At 45.0% G+C, this 21,733-nt stretch overlaps 1 protein-coding gene across 1 annotated transcript in view; it reads right to left on the minus strand.

Annotated features, from left to right (window-relative positions):
• The window catches only part of SMPD1 (sphingomyelin phosphodiesterase 1), a 36,421-nt gene extending 19,672 nt beyond the window's left edge, over window positions 1–16,749 (minus strand). The window contains exons 1-3 of the mRNA XM_063950772.1: window positions 16,527–16,749; window positions 547–1,310; window positions 289–460 (exon numbers count right to left, since the gene is read on the minus strand). Of these exons, the coding sequence (XP_063806842.1) occupies window positions 289–460; window positions 547–1,310; window positions 16,527–16,676 (1,086 nt within the window). The 5' untranslated portion in view covers window positions 16,677–16,749. The remainder of the gene's footprint in view (window positions 1–288; window positions 461–546; window positions 1,311–16,526) is intronic.
• Window positions 16,750–21,733: the final 4,984 nt, after the last annotated feature.

Here is a 21,733-nt window from a genome sequence, read left to right on the forward strand (position 1 = left end):
GCAGCAGCAGAGGTGGGGGAGGAGCAGCGATGGAGGTGGATAAGGAGCAGCAGCAGAGGTGGGGGAGGAGCAATAATGGAGGTGGATAAGGAGCAGCAGCAGAGGTGGGGGAGGAGCAGCGATGGAGGTGGATAAGGAGCAGCAGCAGAGGTGGGGGAGGAGCAATACTGGAGGTGGAGCAGTGATGGAGGTGGAGCAATAATGGAGGTGGAGCAGTGATGGCGGAGCAGCAGCAGCAGAGGTGTGGGAGGTAACATGTATATAGCCATAAGGGGAACATATTCTCACCTTTTCACGGTTGTCCTCTGCCCCCTGGAGAACGTCAATCAGCCACCGCAGCTGCCCAGCAGGGTCCGTGTAATTGATCAGCAGCCAGAAATTCTCAACAGCACAAAAATTCATGTTCAGAGACACTAAGCGCAAGCCAGGCCCGATCAGCAGGGTGTAGAAGCCGTCGGCCCTGTAACGGAGAGAGGGTGAGAACATACACGGGTGAGCGGCACCCAACCTGTAAGACAGAGAGAACCAGGACAGGTGCCAGCTCACCTGAGAGTCTCCAGGGAGGACGGTGGCAGCCACTCTGCCCACTCTTCTGCCATAGCCTGGTAGAGCCAGCTGGAGGACAGGTTGCCATGGACAGAGGGTGGTGGGAAGCCATTGACTGGCGCGCTCTCGTGGTTTCCTATAGCCGGGTATACTGGTACTGGACCCAGGTACTTTCTGACAAGGCGAGTAATGGTTCTGAGTGCGTTCAGCTGTTCCGATCTGGTCTGCTCCCACACATTATGGGCCGGGATGTCTCCTGTCCAGTACACACGGTCATAGGGGCCATTGTTGGCAACGTGTGTGAGCAGGGATTGGATGGTGTGAAGAGGAAGGTCACAGTAACTGTACTCCCCCCAATATCCAGCAGTCCCATAACCACCCAATGTCTGGTTCCTGCAGCACAGGGGCTCCTTGCAGCTGGACGGGGCCCCTGGGGAATAGCTGTGGTCCCAGTGCACGTCGGTCAGGAAGAGGACACGAGAGACTGGAGAACCTGGCTGAGGTGGGACAGGTGGGAGCACCGGGGGCTTGGGTCCAGCAGGCAGAGTGATGTTCCAGTCTAATCCGATATCCCAGTGTCCACAGTCAGTGCCCAGAAGTAACCCACAAACCTCCGAAGGGCGCAGCACCGACATTACCCAGGCTGTGATGAAGTCATGCTTAAAGAGGTGAACGGCCTGCTGGCAAATGTAGGGTTCTTCCATATGTAGCTTCTCACACACCTTCACCGCCACAGCCGCCACCAGCTCCTTGTTACTCTCCAGCTGCAGGGAGACAGCACATATAGGTTATGTAATGTACACACAGGGCATCACATATAGGTTATATTATATAGGAGGGTGGGGCATCACATATAGGTTATGTAATGTACACACAGGGCATCACATATAGGTTATATTATATAGGAGGGTGAGGCATCACATAGGTTATGTAATGTACACACAAGGTGGCACATATAGGTTATATAGAGGGTGGGCGTCACATATAGGTTATATTATATAGGAGGGTGGGGCATCACATATAGGTTATATTATATAGGAGGGCGGGGCGTCACGTATGGGTTATGTAATGTACACACAGGGCGGCACATATAGGTTATATTATATAGGAGAGCGGGGCGTCACATATGGGCTATGTAATGTACACACAGGGCATCACATATAGGTTATATTATATAGGAGGGCAGGGCATCACATATAGGTTATATTATATAGGGGGCAGGGCGTCATATACAGGCTATGTAATGTACACACAGGGCATCACATATAGGTTATGTAATGTACACACAGGGCGGCACATATAGTTTATATTATATAGGAGGGCGGGGCGTCACATAGGTTATGTAATGTACACACAGGACGGCACATATAGGTTATATTATATAGGAGGGCGGGGCATCACATATAGGTTATATTATATAGGAGGGCAGGGCATCACATATAGGTTATGTAATGTACACACAGGACGGCACATATAGGTGTCAAAGTCAGAAAAATATCTCTATACACACTGCCATATTTGCACCTCATTCTGGTCCGCGCTGCGCATGCGTACGCTCTCCCGTACGTGCGCATACTCACAGTCGCGGGCACCCGCAGGCGCACGGTATGCGTATTTACGGTAGAGTTTATGTGATCGTAGCGTGCGACTCAATCGTTACATATTTTCAGTAATAATGTATTTTGTAGATCATGGTCCCTTTGATAGATTCTGAAAGTTTAGTTAACATAGCATGTTCCTGAACAGAGAGATCCCTCTTTGTATTGTACGAAGGGTCTAACAGGGGTCATACAGTGGTGTTTGGTACCCATCGGAAGAGTATTTAAATAGCAATATTCCGGTGTTGGTTTGGAGCGGATTAATCGCTCATGCGAATAGTTATGGACATAAGAAGTTTATGTCCATTTACTATTATTTGTTCTTATTTAGTCATGCGGCGGGAAACTCAGTATCCCACCCACCTGAACAGTTGGAAACAGTCACAACCCACCTGTATGAATCAACCTATGACCTTTTGTTATAGTGCGAAGTCGAATTCCTGTGTCCAATGAACAATAAGATTGTAGGGACCATTGAATTGCATTGTGTGTGGGGCATAAATAGGCAGGCCGACCATATCCAGTTCACTCTCTTCAACGGTTCTCATTGCTGATAATCGGGAGCTGGATATCGAGGCGCATGCAATCGTTTCCCCTTGTGCGTAAGTGTTTCTCCGCAACTATATTGATCTTCTTGTTATTGTGGGCCAATCTCTCTCAATTTCTCTCTCTCTCTCCCTCTCTTTCTCACTCATTTTCCCTTAAATTGTATTGTATTGTATTTCCTGTGTAGTTATCTGGTTAGGTAGTCTATGTTATATTGTAGTGTATGACTTGTATTGTGTTTAAACTCTTTTGCAAGTATAGCATTCATAATATATATTTTAGGCGTTGGACCCTGAGCACGGTATCTGTGTGTTTCTTATAGTATTAAGTATTCTCAGAGCGTCGGTGACGCTCAAACAGCTTTTAAGGTAATAAGGTTATACTGTGTTGCATTTACTCTCTAACAGTACACTAAGGTTTTACTGCACAATACACTGTTTATGGTTTAGATACAAAGGTTTAATATAGTGAGCGTCAGCTCCGCTGGTGATCTCCTCGTGGTCCCGAGCGTTCGCTACGCTATAGCGAATCATTACTTTAGTTAACAGCCAATAACGTGCCTGCCTGTGATCTCTTGGCCGTGAGTGAACGTGACGCTTGAGCGTCTCGATCACGGCAAAGCGAATGTTACGCAACTAGCGTACCCTTACGGTACTTCATACGTAAATAGCGTACAGTGTTCTTAGACCTCATAAAGGGTTTTATATATGATAAATATTCAGCTTTATCAATTGGCGGCTCGCCCGTCCTTCACATATCTGCACTAGGTAATTTCAGCAGACATTATCCAGCAGCAAAGGGCAGGAGATCATATTCCTCGTAGTGCTGTTTGGATAAGCGTCTGCTTCTCTTAGTAAAGGGTGCTGAAGGAATCCGGGAACCGGAGGTAAGAACAAAACAATAGTGTCTTTTTAAAACTGTTTATTTTTCTGTCTTGCGTACACACGCACGCACACATATATATCTGCATTTCCTTTTCATTGGTGTATTTTCGTATGTCACTCTCCTGTTTGCCAGTTCTATAGTTGATAAACGTATAAATTGTGTTACGGTGGATCTTTGCTTTGCGTACACGTGTCTCTAACAAAAGACTGAGACTTGCGTACGCAATCCAAGGGCCGACGCACGCAGCGTATATTACGCAACGGAGCGTAGGGGTACGCCCACGTAACTCAAATCACAAGTTTTTTTCTCTCTTCTCAACGCGATAAGTAGCGCCACGCGGTAAATAACGCCAGGCGATAAATCGCGCAAATTTTTTTTTAAATTCCAAATTTAAATTAATAGATCCTTCTCCTAATTTGTAACACATCTGGTCTAAAGAGAAATTTCTGCGCAGAAATAGAAATAGAAACAAAAGTGTACATGTGGTGAGTGAGTGTGTTGTATACAATTTTACAGGTTGAACCACAAGAAAAGTCGAGTTCTCGTGAGGTACATGCGTGTAAGTGACGTACATGGTGGCTAGGGAGGCATCCCTGGTTAAATATACAATTTGAGCATTAGAGTGTAGCAGACCAGGAGGTCATACTGTAACAGACCAGGAGGTCATAGCAGACCAACAGGTTCAGGTACAGCAGACAAGGAAGTCCGCTATACAGTCCACAGGCACAACACCAAGAAAGGGTTGGTGCAACACCCATATAGGCCATATAAGCTCTGGCTGAAGGAATTCGCAGCCGAACTTTTCGATTCCACTGGTCGCTCAGTACATAAGATTAGTTGCTTGTGTACTAAACGATTGTACCGCACGTAATTGTGTGCATTAGTAAACCTGACCGGTACTATTTGTGTACGAAGGTCATAAACGCTATTTGTACATTCTAACGTGATTTGTGTAATTTTTTTTATTTTAAGGGAAGTTCGCTGCTCACTCAGGAACTATCCAGCAACCAATAGTTACTGGAAAGAGTAAGTGTTCTTCGGAGCACCCTCACAGGTTCCAGTAAATAGAGGCTCAGGTCGCAGGGGCCCTAGGTCGAGTACGCCAGCACCATATCGGTGTGATCAGGTCGTATTGGTCGGCGTGGGCGAGTGAGTGGGGTACTCGGTAAACCGCCACCGTCAGCCTATTTTGGACATTTGGTTTGCGTAAGGGTTGGTTAAATAAAGCAACACCTTCGAACTATGGGGGCCACTTGTTCAGGTAGGGCCCGATCAACCTCGGTTCGGGTTGATTCAGTGAACCGACCAATTGGGTCGGCAAGGTATGTAATGTGTGAGAAATACGGAAGTCACACAGAAGCTTTATGTGATGAATGGGAGAGAATGACAGTACATGACGGGGAGAAATTCCCAAGAGTAGGTAGCTTCAGCACAGAAGTGTTAACGAATTTAAGGAGAAGGATATGTCTCATTAAATCAACAAAGAGACGAATCAAACATTACGATTATTTGCAGTTGTGGCAGCAGGAAGGTGACATACAGAGAGGATTGGCTCAGGCGGCGGGATCTGGCTCAATCAGAAAACTGATAGCCACGGCCCCACCGCCACCATACATATCAGGAGAAAAATTGGTTGCGGAGAATGACGCACTAAGGTGTAACACACAAACACTTAGCAACTGTATAAATGTTAAAGATAATGTTAACCAATTAACCAACGCAAGTATTAACCTGTGCAAGTTGTACCCTGTTTTGAACTTTCCTCAGGAGTGTGATCAAGAAGACGAATCGGCAACAATTTCAGCGCTCTCTCTAGCAGCCACCATAGCAGAGACCACAGTAGGCACAGCTCCACCCACGAGATTAGTAACAAAGGCCCCTAGCGGAGGGATAGGTGAGGTCGTATCTACAGGTAAGTACGGCACCATACACTATGCTGAAGCCATTTCACCACAGGCTGTAGAACCCACACAGAGTGATGTTGTTAGAGTTAATCCTGTTAGGTAATAGCTGTTCCAAATGGGAAAACTGACACAACAGGGGTCACCCCTGTGAGGAACATTGCCATGTATAGCCCATTTTCCAGAATGGAATTAAGGACCATAGTGTCTGAATTCCCTGACCCTAGAAAAGATTTAGTTGCCAGTCAAAAATACATCAGAGACTTAGGTAACACTGTAGAGCCCAACAATAAAGACTGGCAGATATTGCTGAGAGCATGTTTACCCTCCAATGTTGACGCAACTCAATTTTTAGCTGATTGCGGATTAGATCAGGATGTACCTCTTACAGATGTGTACAACAAAGACAATGTAAAAAGAATAAACTTACAGTTAAAAGAGTATTTCCCAGCGGTAGTCAGATGGAACAAGATATTCTCCATTAAACAGAAGGAGTCAGAGACAGCTGCAGAGTATTTTCACAGAGCATTATCAGAAATGGCAAAATACACAGGCATAGAGGACATTAAAACAAACATAAACCATCGAGAAGTAGCAGTATCGGTACTGATGGATGGTTTAAAAGAGTCATTGAAGACTAGGGTACAGACCACACAACCATGTTGGCGAGGTCTGTCTGTGGCTACTTTGAGAGAGGCTGCTATTGATCACGATAGGAACATCACCAGACACAGGGAACAACAAAGTGATAAGTTAATGGCAGTAAGTATACAGGCCCTGACCACAAGGCAGCCTTTGTTTGTATCACCAAACCCTGTGGGTAAGTCAAGTATGGTTACTTGTTATTCTTGTCATAAACAGGGACACATGGCACGAGATTGTAGAGTAAAGAATGTACGAAACTCATACCAACCCCCTAGACAACGACACGACACACGACATTGGGAGCAAGGTCCGCAGAAACGGAGTTATGAGCCACATGCAGGGGAAACAAAAAGATACCCCCCAAACAGAGATTGGCAAACCTCTGGTAGTTCCCAGCTAACTCCCTCACAAGTAGTTGCTGCCAGCGGGATTCAGGGAGGTCACCATACCCAATAGGGGTGTGGCCATACCTGTAATCTGCAGCCAGTAAAATTGATTGCAAGTCTTGGAAGTGAACCAGAAATTGCAATCAATGTAGCTGGTAAATCATTAAACTTTCTTGTAGACACAGGGGCGGCCAAATCAGTGATAAATTCGACAGTGGGCATGAGGACCACTGGTAGGACAATTCCAGCCGTGGGAGTAACAGGAGTAGTCCAGCATTACCCTGTTAGCAAACCAGCAGAGATTACAATAGGGCCTTTACATACCAAGCATTCCTTTTTGCTGGCTGCATCGGCACCGACCAATCTCCTGGGAAGAGACTTACTGTGTAAAATGGGGTGCGTCATTTATTGTACTCCTGAAGGTGTATTCTTGGACATACCTGAGAATCACGCTCAGGAAGTACGAGACATGTTAGACTCCCCGTCAAAATTAATGTTGCATACCACTATGACAAATAGGACTCCCTCCCAAGTAGAAGAAATGACATCTCAGATACCAGAGTCACTTTGGACTAAAGATGGACAGGACACTGGATTAATGGCAAACGTAGCTCCGGTAGTTGTACAAGTAAAAGATGGTAGGATAGCTCCAAAAATCCCACAGTACCCTCTGAAGCCAGAGGTGGAGTTAGGAGTTTACCCAGTAATAGAGCGCTTGCTACAACAGGGCATTCTGGTAAGAACGTCCAGCACTGCTAATAGTCCCATCTTCCCTGTGAAAAAGAGTGGGGGGAGGGGTTACCGGCTAGTGCAGGATCTAAGGGGTATTAACAAAATAGTTGAGAGTCAGTTCCCCGTAGTGCCAAATCCAGCTGTCATCCTAATGCAAATCCCTCCCACTGCGAAATTTTTCACTGTTATTGACCTCTGCTCCGCTTTCTTTTCGGTACCTCTGCACCCTGACAGTCAATATTTATTCGCATTTACATACAGAGGAGTCCAATACACATGGACTCGATTACCACAAGGATTCATAGATAGCCCAAGTATATTTTCTCAGGCTTTGCATGATTGTTTACAGTCTTTCCAACCAGTGAGTGGATCAGTATTAATACAGTACGTGGATGATCTACTACTGTGTTCTGATTCATTGGAGGCATCCCTGAAGGATACGAAACAGCTCCTGTTTCATCTTTCAGACACAGGACACAAGGTTTCCAAAGACAAGTTGCAATTATGCCAAACTAAGGTAAAATATTTGGGACACTGTTTAACACAAGGACTGAGACACCTGACCGCTGATAGAATTCAAGCAATTAGAGACATGACTCTGCCACAAACCCAGCAACAAATCAGAACATTTTTAGGAATGTGTGGGTATTGCCGTAATTGGATCCCAGGGTTTTCCATTTTAGCGTTACCTTTGCAGGAAATGGTCTCCTCAAACAAACCTGATCGGATTTCGCATACAGACGAGTCTGAGGCAGCATTTGAGAGACTTAAACAGTGCCTAACGCAGGCACCAGCATTAGGTATGCCGGACTATGGGAAACCCTTTGAACTATACGGAACAGAAAGTGCTGGTTGCGCGGCAGGCGTACTAACCCAAAAGCACGGTGATGCTAGCAGGCCAGTAGCATATTACAGCGCTCAGCTAGACACGGTAGCGCGATCCCTCCCCACATGCTTGCGAAGCGTTGCTGCGATAGCATTGCTAGTAACAAAAAGCGAAGACGTCGTGCTAGGTCACAACCTCACAATTCATACACCGCATGCAGTGTCAGCCTTGTTAAATTCTGCCCAAACCAGGCACGTCTCATCAGCGCGGTTTACAAGATGGGAATTGGCACTAATGGCCCCCGTAAACATCACCATAAGGAGATGCAGTGCATTAAATCCTGCAACATATCTCCCAAGTGTGTCTGGACAGACCCAAAGGGTGGAGGATGAGAGTACTGGGGAAGGAGGATTTAATACAAAGGAAGACACTCATGATTGTATAGAATATTTGACCCAAAATTTTACCGCAAGGCCTGACATCAGTGACAACCCACTGGAAGATGCAGAACTTACGTTCTACACGGACGGTAGTTGTCATAGACAGTCAGACTCGGGAGACTTGTGTACTGGATACGCAGTCGTAGATGACCAAGGCACCATAGAAGCGGAACCGCTAGGCCCACCTCACTCAGCCCAGGTTGCTGAACTGGTCGCCCTAACCAGAGCATGTGAATTGGCTAAGGGCAAATCAGCCAATATCTACACCGATTCTAGATACGCATTCGGGGTAGTCCATGATTTCGGAGCCCTATGGCGCCTCAGAAATTTCATGACGGCAGCTGGTACACCGGTAGCGCATGCAGCTCACATAAAAAGGCTTCTAACAGCGATACAGGAACCCGACAGAGTGGCTGTTATCAAATGTAAAGCACATACATATAGCCAAGACCCAGTATCGCTTGGTAACAGCCGAGCAGACGAAGCAGCTAAGTTAGCAGCTGCTACCCCCAGACAGACAGACACCACACAACTGATGGTATTTAATACCATCAACACACAGAAGTTGTGTGAGATGCAAAATTTGTGTTCCACACAGGAAAAGGCAGTCTGGAAGGCAAAGGGATATGGCCAGGAGTCCTCAGGACTCTGGACGGATGGACAAGGTAAACCGGTGGCCCCCAGAACATACCTTCCATGTTTGGCTGAGGCAGCTCACGGGCTGACTCATCTAGGCAAGGAAGGGATGTGCAAGTTGGTAAGAGCATATTGGTGCGCCCCAGGATTCTCCTCTCATGCGAATAAAAGAGCCATGTCGTGCCTTACCTGTTTGAGAAAGAATATTGGAAAGGCAATACCTACAGAACCATCCCATATCCCACCTGCCGGCGGCCCTTTCCAGGTAATACAGATTGACTTAATTCAATTACCCCCTTGTCGAAATTTGAAATATGTACTTGTTTGTATAGATGTTTTCTCAAATTGGGTCGAAGCATTTCCGGCGGCCACAAATACCGCTATGTTTACTGCTAAGAAAATTGTGCAGGAATTTGTATGTAGATATGGTATCCCTAGAATTATCGAAAGTGATAGGGGTACCCATTTTACAGGTGATGTCTTTCAAGGAATGTGTAAATTGATGGGAATTGATAGCAAGCTGCACACTCCATACCGTCCACAGGCGAGTGCGAAAGTGGAAAGAGTGAACAGCACTATTAAAAATAAACTGAGTAAAGTGATGGCAGAGACAGGATTGACATGGCCAGAAGCTCTACCCATTGTACTGTACAGCATCAGAACCACTCCCAGGTCCCCTCTTAATCTGTCTCCCTTTGAAATCTTGTTTGGTCGACAACCGCATGTTATGATTAACCCTCAGGATGATTTGAAGTGTAACAATGAAGTGACTGTAAAATACTTGATTAACATGAGTAAACAGTTAAGGAATCAAAATGATAATCTGAAGTTAGTGATTCCTGATTTACCAGATAGTAATTGTCATGACATTGAACCTGGGGATTATGTAATGATACGGAATTTTCTACGCTCAGGTTGCCTTATTGACAGATGGGAAGGACCATACCAGGTCTTATTGACTAGCACTACAGCATTGAAGGTTGCTGAGAGAGAGACTTGGGTTCATTCGTCCCACTGTAAGAAGGTCGTTGATCCAGAGAAGTCCTGTGATAAGGAACAGACGGTAGAGGTTGTATCACTAGAGTGTCTGTTCCAGGAGGACTAAGGCGGCACCTGAGCATCGAGAACCACAAGATCAAAAGCAGTTGTCGATCCCCTGTTCCCTTTTATTGTTTTTCTCCACTTCCCATCCCCTCTCCCTCAAATTATTTTTCCCCTCTTCTCATTCTTCTTCGTCTCCTCCTAAGATGGACTTGCCCCAAGAGACTGTGATCCGGATTTTCCTGTTGACCATGATGTTGACCAGAGCAGTCTGTTCCGGCGAGAGTACCATGGAGGTCGAGAGAGGTTCTGGAATGGGTTCTGATGATAAAGATGGAGGCGTAGTTTTCCGAGAACAACATAATCAACAAGCAAAGGCGAGTATCAGAAAACGATCCGATAGCATTGACCATAGAAGGAATTGTGAAGGATTGTTAGCTGAAGAAAACTGTATCTGTAGGCTCTGTAACAATGTCATTGAGGATGGGTGCATTAAGAAATGCCAATCCAGTTTTAATATCCATATGGACCGGCATCCATTGAGTGACTATCACTCCATAGTGGGTAATGTGTTAAACAAAACAGATTGTTGGGTATGCTCTCAAGTACCTCAGGGTCATAGCAAATCAGGGCTAGTACCATTTCCTTTAACGATAGAGGAGGTACTTGAGTTAAATGGTGGGAGACCGGTGGACCGGAGGTTTAATATCTCCAGCCCTCCTAGTTTGAAGCTCCACCAATACCATGTGGATAGGTCCCTATTATGTTTCAACATCTCCAATCCCCGAAAACCGGGAAATTGGGAAGTGTCATGGAGTAACCACACCATGACCTTTTCGCATAGAGCAGATAGAATGCCTACAGATACAGAGCTTGTACGCCACATAGCCAGTAGAGGAAAATCTTTCCGGTATAGGTATACCTTAGGAAATAGGATTACTAAAGTTGGAGAGGTATCACCAGGATACTGTGCACATATCGTACAACCTGATACGTGTACTAAGCAGATGGAAGAATTAGGGTTAGGAGATTTCACATGGAAGGTGTGTAATATGGTTATGTCCTACTCCGTCCCATATGTTCTCCCCGATGATGCATATTTCATATGCGGGAGAAAGGCGTACAAGTGGCTTGCCCCAAACTCTGAAGGATTGTGTTATATTGGAAAAGTACTGCCTGAAGTAATGACTGTATCACATGACAAAATGAAAGACATACACCGTGGTGCCCAAGCTCCTTATACTCACACCCATTACGAGCACGTTGTTAAAAGGCACCTGATAGAGAAGACAGAGCATCCGGCCTCTGATCTGATAAGTGAATCCACCGGGATTCAATTCTTAATCGCGTTAGATTTCACCCGCACCGCTAGAGGAGTGCTGAATTATAAATACATATCGGCGCTCGCAAATTTGTTAGATAATATCACTGAAATGTATGATGACACGTTTAGGTATACTGGAAGAGAACTTCAGGCTTACAAAACAGAACTGGTACAGCATAGAATGGTTCTCAATTACCTCACAGCAGTGACAGGCGGATATTGTGTCACACTGGCAACACAATACGGCGTGAAATGTTGTACATATATTACGAATAGCACCGAGGACCCGGTCGAGGTCATAGACCAGAAGATGGACGATATTCTCCAATTGAAGTGGGAATTTCGCAGGAGACACAATCTCACTCTTGCTGCTGTAGGTAATGAGCTGACTGGTTGGGTGTCATGGTTGAACCCGCGAAATTGGTTTTCTGGTTTAGGAGACTGGGCTCAAGGAGTCATAATGGATGTTGGGAAGTTTCTCCTATGTATCTTAGGTGTTGTCATATCGATTGGATTGATATTTAAATGCGGTCAGGCTTTAATGAAGTGCAAACACTGTACAAGGGTAATGAGTTTAAGGAGTGAGGAAACTGTAATTAACCTGGACTTGATTTATGACCCAAATGTAGAAACAATGATGTGATGAAAATGCGATTTCTACGGTCCGTTTCTTTCACCTGTTTTTCCGTTTTCTCCAAGGTAACAAGACCCACTTGGACGAGGAATTTGATGAGCCGATATACAGACAACAGAGGGATTAAAGAAGAAGTTTGACAACCTGATACACAGATTTTTGATGAACTATGCCATGGATCCCCAGTTTCCCTAGAAATTTTAAAATTACGCTAGCCCAACACTTTTGTAAATCTATGGACATTGACAGCTTTTGCTCGCACCTTATGGGCAAAAGCACAAAGAAGACTGCATTCAACAGACACCAAACAAGACCTCAATCGACGACTGTACATTTACCTGACATAGAATACCACCGCATTTACCGTAATTATGTCTTTTTCTTCATTTCTACAACCCTCAGGTAATGACACACATAGTCGATAGGGAATACAGGCACAGATATCAGCAATCACATATCTCCCCCATTCATGTATCATCAACTAAAATGTGCTCCCCCATTTTGTTACAACCAAAGCCGAAAAGAGCTCGGTAAAGTTTGACAGCCCATCCACAGACCCGTACCACGGGATAAGAAGGAATTCACATGTATACTTCGCAATACCTTGAAGCTTGATTTAAAACACGTACGGCACGATGATACATGACCCCCAAGCACGGATTCATACACACATGCTTCTGCTATCTCACTAGGTCATACCCTTTTCCTACCTTCTCCTCTCCTCCCCTACCCAACCATGTAAATGTATTAACCCCTGACATATATTTTTCTCTTTTGAAATGTTTTAGAAGGTGGCAGTTATTATTGACTGCCAAAGGGTGGACTGTCAAAGTCAGAAAAATATCTCTATACACACTGCCATATTTGCACCTCATTCTGGTCCGCGCTGCGCATGCGTACGCTCTCCCGTACGTGCGCATACTCACAGTCGCGGGCACCCGCAGGCGCACGGTATGCGTATTTACGGTAGAGTTTATGTGATCGTAGCGTGCGACTCAATCGTTACATATTTTCAGTAATAATGTATTTTGTAGATCATGGTCCCTTTGATAGATTCTGAAAGTTTAGTTAACATAGCATGTTCCTGAACAGAGAGATCCCTCTTTGTATTGTACGAAGGGTCTAACAGGGGTCATACAGTGGTGTTTGGTACCCATCGGAAGAGTATTTAAATAGCAATATTCCGGTGTTGGTTTGGAGCGGATTAATCGCTCATGCGAATAGTTATGGACATAAGAAGTTTATGTCCATTTACTATTATTTGTTCTTATTTAGTCATGCGGCGGGAAACTCAGTATCCCACCCACCTGAACAGTTGGAAACAGTCACAACCCACCTGTATGAATCAACCTATGACCTTTTGTTATAGTGCGAAGTCGAATTCCTGTGTCCAATGAACAATAAGATTGTAGGGACCATTGAATTGCAGTGTGTGTGGGGCATAAATAGGCAGGCCGACCATATCCAGTTCACTCTCTTCAACGGTTCTCATTGCTGATAATCGGGAGCTGGAAATCGAGGCGCATGCGATCGTTTCCCCTTGTGCGTAAGTGTTTCTCCGCAACTATATTGATCTTCTTGTTATTGTGGGCCAATCTCTCTCAATTTCTCTCTCTCTCTCTCTCTCTCTCCCTCTCTTTCTCACTCATTTTCCCTTAAATTGTATTGTATTGTATTTCCTGTGTAGTTATCTGGTTAGGTAGTCTATGTTATATTGTAGTGTATGACTTGTATTGTGTTTAAACTCTTTTGCAAGTATAGCATTCATAATATATATTTTAGGCGTTGGACCCTGAGCACGGTATCTGTGTGTTTCTTATAGTATTAAGTATTCTCAGAGCGTCGGTGACGCTCAAACAGCTTTTAAGGTAATAAGGTTATACTGTGTTGCATTTACTCTCTAACAGTACACTAAGGTTTTACTGCACAATACACTGTTTATGGTTTAGATACAAAGGTTTAATATAGTGAGCGTCAGCTCCGCTGGTGATCTCCTCGTGGTCCCGAGCGTTCGCTACGCTATAGCGAATCATTACTTTAGTTAACAGCCAATAACGTGCCTGCCTGTGATCTCTTGGCCGTGAGTGAACGTGACGCTTGAGCGTCTCGATCACGGCAAAGCGATTGTTACGCAACTAGCGTACCCTTACGGTACTTCATACATAAATAGCGTACAGTGTTCTTAGACCTCATAAAGGGTATTATATACGATAAATATTTAGCTTTATCATAGGTTATATTATATAGGAGGGCGGGGGTCACATATAGGTTATGTAATGTACACACATGGCATCACATATAGGATAGATTGTAAGCTTGCGAACAGGGCCTTCCTACCTCTATGTCTGTCTGTTTTACCCAGTTTTGTTCTATTACTGTTGCCTAATTGTAAAGCGCAACGGAATATGCTGCGCTATATAAGAAACTTAATATATAAATATTATATAGGAGGGCAGGGCATCACATATAGGTTATATTATATAGGAGGGCGGGGCATCACATATAGGTTATGTAATGTACACACAGGGCGGCACATATAGGTTATATTGTATAGGAGGGCGGAGCGTCACATATAGGCTATGTAATGTACACACAGGGCGGCACATATAGGTTATATTATATAGGAGGGCGGGGTGTCACATATAGGCTATGTAATGTACACACAGGGCATCACATATAGGCTATGTAATGTATACACAGGGCATCACATATAGGTTATATTATATAGGAGTGCGGGGCATCACATATAAGCTATGTAATGTACACACACGGCATCACATATAGGTTATATTACATAGGAGTGCAGGGTGTCATATATAGGCTATGTAATGTACACACAGGGCGTCACATATAGGTTATATTATATAGGAGTGCGGGGAATCACATATAGGTTATGTAATGTACACACAGGGCGGCACATATAGGTTATATTATATAGGAGGGCGGGGCGTCACATATAGGCTATGTAATGTACACACAGGGCATCACATATAGGCTATGTAATGTACACACAGGGCATCACATATAGGTTATATTATATAGGATTGCGGGGCGTCACATATAAGCTATGTAATGTACACACACAGCATCACATATAGGTTATATTATATAGGAGTGCAGGGCGTCACATATAGGCTATGTAATGTACACACAGGGCGTCACATATAGGTTATGTATTGAACACACAGGGCGTCACATATAGGCTATGTAATGTACACACAGGGCGTCACATATAGGCTATGTATTGAACACACAGGGCGTCACATATAGATTATATTATATAGGAGGGCGGGGCGTCACATATAGGTTATGTAATGTACACACATGGCATCACATATAGGGTAGATTGTAAGCTTGCGAGCAGGGCCTTCCTACCTCTATGTCTGTCTGTTTTTACCCAGTTTTGTTCTATTACTGTTGCGTAATTGTAAAGCGCAACGGAATATGCTGCGCTATATAAGAAACTTAATATATAGGAGGGCAGGGCATCACATATAGGTTATATTATATAAGAGGGCGGGGCATCACACATAGGCTATGTAATGTACACACATGGCCCATCCCGCACCTCCCCCCCCCCCAGTAACCCTTACCACGCCGGGCCCGCCCGCACATCCTCCAGTAACCCTTCCCCCGCCGGGCCCGTCCCCCACATTCTCCAGTAACCCTTCCCCGCCGCACCCCCCAGTAACCCTTCCCCCGCCGGGCCCGTCCCCCACATCCTCCAGTAACCCTTCCCCGCGGCACCCCCCAGTAACCCTTCCCCCGCCGGGCCCGTCCCCCACATCCCCCAGTAACCCTTCCCCCGCCGGGCCCGTCCCCCACATCCTCCAGTAACCCTTCCCCCGCCGGGCCCGTCCCCCACATCCTCCAGTAACCCTTGCCCCGCCGGGCCCGTCCCCCACATCCTCCAGCAGCCCTTCCCCCGCCGGGCCCGTCCCCCACATCCTCCAGTAACCCTTCGGTTGGTTCTATATCGGAGGGGCTGAAGGGACCTTGTGACGTATTGAGGGGAGGAGCTACGTCACCAGGGGGAGGAGCTATGGGCGAACAGGGTACCCGAAAAGTACCCTCGTGGGCTCGCTTCGCTCGCCACGCTTCGGGCACGGTGGCTCGCTCCGCTTCGCTCACCACCTAATTACTAAAGGTAATAGTTGGTGGCGTGGATAGTAGAGGAACTATCCCGCTGGCCTAGCTCCTCCCCCTTGCGTCGTAACTCCTCCCCCTTACGGAAAAGGTCCCTTAGCCCACTTAATTCTAGCATCTACCGTAACCCTTCCCCGCCGCACCCCCAAGTAACCCTTCCCCTTTCGGGCCCGTCCCGCACATTCCCCCGCAGGCGCAGGCCGGGTCCCCGGGGTCATACTCGCTCTCGCTATACGGTACCTGCAGGCTGATGTCCAGCGCGGTGAACAGCGTCTTGCAGGCCGCACAGGACAGATTTCCCGGGCCGGAGAGCGGGAGGCAGGAGCCGGGGAGCGGCAGGGACAGGAGGAGGAGGAGGGAGGCCCCGAGCACCGGCAGCAGCAGCAGCATTCTCCCGGAGCTCCGTGCGCCGCTATATACCGTAAACACCCGGCACTGCTCAGGTGACAGTCACAGGACAGGGGGCGGGGCCTGTGCGGGGAGGGGCGGGGTCAGGAAGCCTGCTGCTGACACAATGTATCTCACCCGCTGATACATTTATCCTGCAGCCTACAGCCTGTATATATACTGTATATACCCTGCCTGTATACTGTATATATACCCTGCCTGTATACTGTATATACCCTGCCTGTATACTGTATATACCCTGCCTGTATACTGTATATATACCCTGCCTGTATACTGTATATACCCTGCCTGTGTACTATATATACCCTGCCTGTATACTGTATATATACCCTGCCTGTATACTGTATATACCCTGCCTGTATACTGTATATACATACCCTCCAACATTTTACACACAAAAATCGGTACAAATTAGGAAAAGGGGCGTGGTCACAGGTAAGGGGGCGTGGTCACGCCCCTTTTCCTATACTTTCAATGGAAGTTTGGAGAGCCAAAAATAGGTACAGACCATAAACAAAAGGTACTGTACCGATTAAAAAGATACAGTTGGAGGGTATGTATATACCCTGCCTGTATACTGTATATACCCTGCCTGTATACTGTATATACTGTATATATACCCTGCCTGTATATTATATATACCCTGCCTGTATACTGTATATACTGTATATATACCCTGCCTGTATATTATATATACCCTGCCTGTATACTGTATATACTCTGCCTGTATACTCTATATACCCTGCCTGTATACTATACTGTATATACTCTGCCTGTATACTATATAAGTATACCCTGCCTGTATACCGTATATACCCTGCCTGTATACTATAGATACTGTATATACTCTGCTTGTATACTATATATACCCTGCCTGTATACTATAAATACCCTGCCTGTATACTGTATATACTGTATACTATATATACACTGTATATACCCTGCCTGTATACTATAAATACCCTGCCTGTATACTGTATATACTGTATACTATATATACTGTATATACCCTGCCTGTATACTATATATACTGTACATACCCTGCCTGTATACTATATATACCCTGCAGCCTGTATACTATATATACCCTGCCTGTATACTGTATATATACCCTGCCTGTATACTATATATACTGTATATACCCTGCCTGTATACTTTATATACCCTGCCTGTATACTGTATATATACCCTGCCTGTATACTGTATATACCCTGCCTGTAAACTGTATATACTCTGCTTGTATACTATATATACCCTGCCTGTATACTATATATACTGTACATACCCTGCCTGTATATTATATATACCCTGCAGCCTATATACTATATACAGTATACCCTGCCTGTACACTGTATATACCCTGCCTGTATACTGTATATACCCTGCCTGTATACTGTATATACCCTGCCTGTATACTGTATATATACCCTGCCTGTATACTGTATATACTCTGCCTGTACACTGTATATACACCCTGCCTGTATACTGTATATACACCCTGCCTCGTACACTGAGTATACTGTATAATGTCTGCCAGAGGCAGGAGTGTGAGGGTTACAGAGTAGAGGAAGTCACAGCTACTTATCAGTAACGTCACACCCATACACCCGTGCACACTTCCGTACAGCGCTGCAGTCAGGATTCTCAGAAACTTTCACAAGTTCTTCTGCTGATCTAGAGGAAGATAAATAAACACAACCCCCCCCCCCCACATGACCCATTCCAGGAGGGACACCGTGCTCTCTATCTGGACTTCCCTCTTCATATATGATTGGCGCCACCTGTGTTGAACTATTTCATTGATAAGAAAGGTGTTTCATCACAGGTGATTGCCATCATACAGTAAGAGGGAAGTCCAGGTAGAGAGCATGGTGTCCCTCCTGGAATGGGTTATGTTGGGAGGTATGGATTGCGTATATTAAATTTAAATGGTGTATATTAGATTGAGTGCCTAATTCAGCATGCATCACAAAAGCAAAATATTTATCTAATGGGCAAGACCATGTGCACTGCAGGGGGGGGGGCAGATGTAACATGTGCAGAGAGAGTTAGATTTGGGTGCGGTGTGTTTAAACTAAAATCTAAATTACAGTGTAAAAATAAAGCAGCCAGTATTTACCCTGCACAGAAACAAAATAACCCACCAAAATCTAACTCTCTCTGCACATGTTACATCTGCCCCACCTGCAGTACAGCATTATTTTTTATTTTGTCCATTAGAGAAAGATTTTTCTTTGTGTTCCATGCTGAATTAGGTCCTGAAACTAACGGTGTAATAATGCCTGGGTACTGATTATAGCTCCACCTAATTGAGAGACAACTTAAATAGCCTTAAAATACACATAGACAAATCTAATCTATCATTTATCTTGTCACAAGCAGGTTTAGCAGCAGCCTCTGTACTACTTACACACTGGGACAGGACTCAGGAGGACTCTGTGTGTCTCTCTCTAGACCCAAATGCTTTCATTGGATATCAGGTTACAGAGAACAGGGGAGGAGAAGTTGGAATCTCTGTGTCACTTACATCTCTCTCCCCCCTCCTATCTCTCCTCTGGTCCGGAAGCTCCGTTGGTATCTCATGAATCCTGGTTCTGCTGCTGCACAAGAGGGAGAGCTAGTGACGATATTGTGCTCCTGCTAGGGGGGGGGGGGCCTGACAGAGGAGGACCGGGTTACAGTATGCCCTGTGCCCCCACCTCTTATTCTTGCTATGGAGCCTACTACAAGTTATAACTTCAGTAATTGAAAGAATGATCAGTGAGAGCTTAGACTCCTAAGGACTGCAGGATGTAACAGGGATTTAAGAGGTGAAAATATACTTGCCATCTTTGGCGTGCCTCATCACAGCACAATGGTGTGAATTGCAGGTCCATGGGGAAGGCGCAAGGCTGAAATTATGCTCTTTGTGCTATTTTAGTCCTGACCCCTCCACACATACCTGTTGTCACAATCCTGAATGTTACAGGTGGGTTAAGTTCGAGGAGTTCCAGATGGGTGGATTCCCAGAAAAGTATTTCAACAAATAACTTGAATATATAAATATGAATGTATTATATACTTAGCTAAGGTTATTGATGTATTCAGCAGATGTTCGATGCAGCAATCACATCATCATACTCAGGAGCCTCGTCCTCTTCGTCTAGAGCATAGGTTCTCAAACTCATATGTACAAAGTTCATATTATGACATATACATAAATACTAAGAAACAGTAGGGGGCACTGTTGCCTTCAATTTTGAGTGATAAAAATAACATAAAAATACCAATGTGTAACATGGATTATATAGATTAACAAACAAGGTGAAAACACCATTATCTTAATATGAAGATGCAAACATTACAATGTTGACATATGTCCAACTCCAAACACTTGTCTTGTTTTTGTCTGTCTTATATAACCAGACAATGGACATTGCCCTTGCTTGTGAAATATACCTGTCCGGAATACTGACACACAAAGAACATATCAGTTTGTAATAAATATATATATATTTTCCTTGTATTAAATGAATATATATATATATATATATATATATATTTATTTTCCCCTTCTTGTCCTATTAAAAACACCATATTATATTCATAACAAACACCTACCACCTTTTTAAAGATATAACATAAAGCACTCATATAATAATCAAATGAAGTTAAAAACATGAATTGTAACTCTTTCTGCACATGTTATATCTGCCTCCCCTGCAGTGCATATGGGCCCTCATTCCGAGTTGTTCGCTCGCAAGCTGCTTTTAGCAGCATTGCACACGCTAAGCCGCCGCCTACTGGGAGTGAATCTTAGCTTAGCAAAATTGCGAACGAAAGATTCGCAATATTGCGAAAATATTTATCTGCAGTTTCTGAGAAGCTCGAGACTTACTCTTCCAGTGCGATCAGTTCAGTGCTTGTCGTTCCTGGTTTGACGTCACATACACAACCAGCGTTCGCCCAGACACTCCCCCGTTTCTCCAGCCACTCCCGTGTTTTTCCCAGAAACGGTAGCGTTTTTTCACACACTCCCATAAAGCGGCCAGTTTCCGCCCAGAAACACCCACTTCCTGTCAATCACACTACGATCACCAGAACGAAGAAAAAACCTCGTAATGCCATGAGTAAAATACCAATCTTCATAGCAAATTTACTTGGCGCAGTCGCAGTGCGAACATTGCGCATGTGCAATTAGCGGAAAATCGCTGCGATGCGAAGAAAATTACCGAGCGAACAACTCGGAATGAGGGCCATGGTTTTGCCCAACTGCTAACAAAAGTCCTGCTGCGATCAACTTGGAATTACCCCCATAGTCAGTATGCAACCTGACATGTAATGGGTAACTAGTACTATCTCCAGAATGTTTACTCATTCTGTTCTTTGTATTTGAGATTGATAATTGTGAAACTTATATTTTTGTATCACTCCTTACACTGATTTATTATTCTCATATTTTAGTTATCTTGTAACTTACATCTGCATACCTCCCAACATGACCCTCTCCAGCAGGGACACAATGCTCTGCTCCTAGACTTCTCTCTTAATTTATGATCACCATCACCTGTGCTGAAACACCTTTCTCATCCATTAATCCATGCATGTCCAAACTGCGGCCGTCCAGCTGTTGAGAAACTACACATCCCAGCATGCCCTGACACAGCTTTAGCATTCACTGACAGCAAAACTGTGTTAGGGCATGCTGGGATATGTCGTTTCACAGAAGCTGGAGGGCCGCAGTTTGGACATGCCTGCATTAACCTGTTAAACACAGGTGCTGACAATCATACATTAAGAGGGAAGTGCAGGAGCAGAGCTTTGAGTCCTCCTGGAGAGGTCATGTTGGGAGGTATGACATAGGTATGAGCACTGGGTCAGTATTAGGGTACAGCACAGGTGATGGTAATCATACAGTAAGAGGGAAGAGCAGGAGCAGAGCATTGTATCCCTCCTGGAGAGGTCATGTTGGGAGGTATGACATAGGTATGAGCACTGGGTCAGTATTAGGGTACAGCACAGGTGATGGTAATCATACAGTAAGAGGGATGAGCAGGAGC

The sequence above is a fragment of the Pseudophryne corroboree genome, chromosome 2, assembly GCF_028390025.1.
Source record: "Pseudophryne corroboree isolate aPseCor3 chromosome 2, aPseCor3.hap2, whole genome shotgun sequence".
Taxonomy (NCBI): domain Eukaryota; kingdom Metazoa; phylum Chordata; class Amphibia; order Anura; family Myobatrachidae; genus Pseudophryne; species Pseudophryne corroboree.